This window comes from Belonocnema kinseyi, chromosome 9 (assembly GCF_010883055.1).
Source record: "Belonocnema kinseyi isolate 2016_QV_RU_SX_M_011 chromosome 9, B_treatae_v1, whole genome shotgun sequence".
In the NCBI taxonomy this organism is placed as follows: Eukaryota; Metazoa; Arthropoda; class Insecta; order Hymenoptera; family Cynipidae; genus Belonocnema; species Belonocnema kinseyi.
Window position 1 is genome coordinate 3,840,840 of NC_046665.1, and position 5,485 is coordinate 3,846,324.

General features: G+C 32.8%; 1 protein-coding gene across 3 annotated transcripts in view; it reads left to right on the forward strand.

Annotated features, from left to right (window-relative positions):
• LOC117179574 (geranylgeranyl transferase type-2 subunit alpha) overlaps positions 1–5,485 on the forward strand; it is a 156,922-nt gene that overhangs the window by 66,838 nt on the left and 84,599 nt on the right. For all 3 annotated transcript variants that reach the window (XM_033371509.1, XM_033371511.1, XM_033371512.1), the window contains exon 4: positions 2,112–2,299. In XM_033371509.1, the coding sequence (XP_033227400.1) occupies positions 2,112–2,299 (188 nt within the window). The remainder of the gene's footprint in view (positions 1–2,111; positions 2,300–5,485) is intronic.

The window sequence follows — 5,485 nt, forward strand, 5'->3', positions numbered from 1 at the left end:
CACCCAAGAGTCATAAATGCTGAGAAATATATTTCTATCACTTTTTTTTACTCCATCCATTTTCTCCTTCACATTTTCTGAATGAAATTTACTGAAATTGAGTATGACATTGAATAGTCGTTTCTCAACATTAGTGCTAGAATCTGTATTTAAATCAATTATCCTTGTCCCTTAACATACATCCAAGGGTCATTAATGCTGAGTATTACATTTTTATGATTTTTTTACTGCATATCTCTTTTTCAACATCCGTGCAAGAATTCGGATTTGAATAATTTGCCTTACCCCTCAACATACACCCAAGCATCATAAGAGCTGAGAGATACATTTCGAGGGCTTTTTACTACTCCATCCATTTCCCCCTTTACAGTTTTGAACTGAAATTTACCTACATTGAATATGACTCTCCATACATACAAAAATACCATACAATATGTCTACTCCATACGTTTTCTCCTTTACAATTTTCTATGTGAAATTCAGTGAAATAGAACGTGACCAGATTCCTACATTAACCTCACTTTTTTTATTTCTCAAATTATTTTCACACGAAGTGCCACATCAAGTTGAAAATTTGTAATAAAAAATAAGAAGCACTAAGAAACGTTGGTCTGGTCCTAAATTTCAATAATGATGAAAAAAGCAAAAAACATTATTTATAACAAAAAACTTTTTTCATAATTATAAAAATTTAGGACCAGACCCACCATTCTTAGTGCTTCTTGTTTAGTATCCTAATTTTTTAACTCGATGTGGCGTTTCCTGTGATAATAAGTTGGGAAACAAAAAAAGTGGCGGTAAGGTAGGAATCTGGTCACGTGACCCACTAACGTCCGTGCCAAAATCTATATTCTAATAAATTAGCCTTCCCCCTCAAGATACTCTAAAATATCGAAAATGTTGAGAAAAACATTTCTATCACTTTTTATTACAGCCTCCATTTTCCCTTTTTAACATTTTTAACCGAAATTCACTTAAATTGAATAGACCTTTCTCAACATCCGTGCAAAAATCTGGATTTAAATCAGTTTGCCTTCCTTCTCATCATACACCGAGAAGTCATAAATGCTGAGAAATAGATTTCGATCACTCATAGCTGCTGCATCGATTTTCCCTTTTACAATTTTAAACTCAAAACCACTTAAATTGAGCATTACATTGAATACACCATTCTCTACATTCGTGCAAAAATCTGAAATTAAAGTAATTCGCCTGTCCCCTCAAAATACATCCAAGAGTCATAAATGCTGAAAAATACATTTGGATCACTTTTCACAACATTATCCAGTTACTTGTACATGTTTAAACTGAAGTTTAATCAAATTAAATGAGACATTGAATAGTTCTTTCGCAAGATCGTGCGAAAATCCTGATTTAAATTAATTATCCTTTTACATACATAAAAATAACCCCAAAAGTCTTAAATGATGAAACATATATTTCGATCACTTTTTACTACTGTATCGTATTTATCCTTTATATTCATTGAGTGACATTTTCTTAAATATAATATGAAATTGGATAGAGCTGCCTGAAGATCCGTGAACAAATCTGGATTTAAATTAATTAACCTGTCCCCTAAAGATACACTCAAGTCATAAATTCTGAGAAATACATTTCTAGTACTTTTTACGACTGCATACATTTTACCCTTTGCAAATTTTTAATTAAAATTCACTCAAATTCAATATGATATTGAATATGCCTTTCTCTACTTTCGTACAAAAATCTGGATTTTTATTAATTACCCTTTCTCATCAAAATACACCCAAGTCATAAATGCTGAGAAATACTTTTTGATTACTTTTTCTATTCCCTCCATTTTCCTCTTTACATTTTATAAGTGAAAATCACAAAAATATGATATGGCATTCAATAAAACCTTTCTCAACATCTGTGCAAATAATTTGATTTAAATTATTTATTGTTGACTGCTTACATTAAACTTGATCAGATTCTTAAATTATAATACCCATTTATAACTTCGTCAAAAATTGCTTTTTCTCTCATTTTAAATGCATCATACTTTATCGGCAAACTCATTTGCAACATGAGCATGTGCATTCTACTTGGTTTGAAATAGATTCAGTCTTACGTTAAATTAAATCTAGGACTAAAGAAGAATATGAGCAACATTTACAAAAGGAATTGACATTAACGGAAAACTGTCTAAGGGAAAATCCAAAATCTTATAGCGTCTGGCATCATCGTTATTGGGTCTTTGATCATTTATCGGAGCCAAATTATGAAACAGAAGTGCTTTTATGTGGAAAATTCTTAAACATCGATGAAAGAAATTGTGAGTACATAAATAATAAAAATCTATCAGTGTATGTGTACGATCTCTCTCTTATGTACAAAACCGCAAAAATGAATCAAAATTTATTTAAACAGATTCTCATACAGCCGAAAGGTCTTTTGATTTCGAGGAGATATTCGCTTTTAAATTAGGTGACACCGGTTTCACCTAATTTCATTCCAATTTACAATAAGAGAAATCGAAAACAACACCGTGTGAAAGTAGATGAATTTTTCTTACACATGCATAAAAAGTCATGAATTTCTTTAAATGTGACTTCAGTTTTATTATTGGCACATTTTTTAAAAATTTTAGTACAATCTTAGTGCTTTGGTGTAGAATTGTCGATTATTAAAGAATTTTAATTGATCATTGTTTAAAAAATACTTATCTGAAGCAATTCTTCTCAAACTTTTGGGCTAAATAACATTCATGCGAGAGCCCCGGTCGCTCAGGTGATAGCGCGACGTGTTTCCAAACAGGAAGCTCGCGCTTCGATCTCTGAGCCAGAAGCCGAACGAAATTTTGCTGCGTACATCTAAATAGACTTAGGTTTTTCAGAATAAACTTTAATACTGTATGTTCCCTCAAAAGAGATTAGTGTCGTCTCAGTAAAGAATTTGCATGTCGTTGGATGGCCCGGATGTCAAAACAGCTCTCTTCCGATAATATTTTAGGGTCGGTTCTGAATGAGATGTACCAACTCTTAATAACCCCTTTCAAAGGTCCGTATTTTGGGTCGATTTTCAGTCCAGCAAATAAGGATAAAAGAAAATCAAAATTGAAACTGTAAGCATGTAATGTAGGTAGTATGAGACATGAAATCTCTCTAAGTCCTGACCTTTAACTCATTAACGCCTAAATGGACGATTTTTTTGTGCTTTTTTCAACCGCGATTTCAAATGTGAATCCAATGGTAAAAAAATTAAGACAAATCATACTCGATGTAAAATATTCGAAACTTTCGATTGGTGCTGTCAGAATTTTGAAAAAAAATTCATATTAACAAAGTTTTATTTGTTAATTTAACAAAACACGACATTACGAATGACAAAAATTTTTCATTTCATATTTTTACACAAAAAACGTCGTTGGATTTGTATAATTTGTGAATTTTTTGCGTCCATGGAAGCTAACCTTTAAAATACATGTATAGATTTTTTCAAATTTAAGAAGGCAGCGTCCAATATAGCCGCTTAAAGCCGAAATTTTTAGCTTATTTCGATATTTTTTTATTTTAAAAAATTTTTGATGATGAAAGTTTAGAAATTGCGTATACAGGGGTTTTTTGGACGCTCGTTACGAATCTGTTATCAGTTTTCACAAATTCAAGATGGCGGATCCAATATGGCGGCAAAAAATTTCGAAAATTGTTCAATTTCTACGAAAGTCAGTATACAATGTTTTTTTTTGGATCGCCGATTACGAATTCATCATCAGTTTTTACACATTCAAGATAGCGGATCCAATATGGCGGTCAAAAATTTCAAAAACTGTTCAATTACTATGCAATTCGGTTTACAGGGGTTTTTTTTAGGTCGCTGATTATGAATAAATTATCTGTTTTTACAAATGATATGAGACTGTAAGTGTATTATCAATGTCCTGTGAATGAAGAGAATCAGATTTAACATCTAACTCAGTGTCAGATTCAGAATAGGATCTAGAATCAGAATCTCCGGAATCATCTATATCAGGGACAAAAATTGCATTATAACCCCTCTTTCGGACTCTTCAAACTCAATATCATCATTGTGAACTCGTTTTGACGCTTTAAATAGCGAGACATTTCTTTTTAACGAGAACAACTTTTATGTACTACTTACATAAAAGTTTTGTGTGAAAAGGTTTTTACAAAAAAAATTGTAACCAAACGAATGAACCGCTATGTTGAATTTGTCAAAACAGATAATCGATTCGTAATCAGTGACCTAAAAAAAAAAAAACCCTGTAAACCGAATTTCATAGTAATTGAATAATTTTCGAAATTTTTTGCCGCCATACTGGATCCGCCATCTTGAATTTAAAAAAATCTATACATGTATTTTGAAGGTTAGCTTCCATAGACGCAAAAAATTCACAAATTATAAAAATCCAACGACGAGTTCTGTGTTAAAATATGAAATGAGACATTTTTTCCATTTGAAATTTCGTGTTTTTGTTAAATAAACAAATAAAACTTTGTTAATATGAATTTTTCAAAATTTTGACAGCACTAATCGAGAGTTCAGAAAATTTTACATCAAATATTTCTTGTCTCAATTTATTTTTTACAATCGGTCATAAGGACAACTGCCGGAATTCGCCGGGAGCGGGTGCTGATCTGAAAAACTGCATCCGATCCCAGCGAAATCGCGGTAAAATTTCAGCCATAACCACCTCTCACGACCATTAGATAGGTGGTTACAGTCTGCAACGGAATCAAAACGATTATCCGGCAAAAGTATCGTGCACTCTGAGGATACGGAGTGACCCAAGGACGACTGCCTTCTGCATTTTTCTCGCACGTGTTTTAGCATATTTTTGATACGCAGGGATGCTTTTCAGGCTATTGACTAGTAAAAGCATGGCACCTTCAAGAGCGCCGATGATAAGGTGATTAGTTTAGAGAATATTCCGGGTACAATCGTCGCAACTCCCTTAAAAGGTCTCTATATCTCTCTTTTCATTCTCCGTGGCTATGATGTTTTTGTCAGCTGTTGCAGAAAATATGATAACGAACATTGTTCGCCGTCAGATTGACAGATGGTACGAGGGTAGTTCAATAAGTCCTTAGAATGAAGTATAAAAACAATTTTTTTTGGGTAAATTTTTTTTTATTTTTCAACATAATCTCCTTGGATCTCTATAAACTTGGTCAATCGCTTTTCAAGTTTTTTTAATCCTTCAGAAAAATGCGTTTACGGAAGTTCCTCAAAATAAGCACTTACAGAGGCAATGACGTCTTCTTTGTCTGGAAATCTCTGTCCACCGAGCCATTTTTTCAAGTTTGGAAATAAGAAAAGGTCACTGGGGGCTAAATCTGGTGAATACGGTGGGTGTTCGACCAATTCGAATTTTAGTTCTTCAATTTTAGCCATTAACACGAAGCATGTGTGAACTCGGGCGTTGTCGTGATGAAAGAGAATTTTTTTTCTCGCCAAATGTGGTCGTTTTTTTAAATTTCTTCTTTCAGCTGCTCTAATA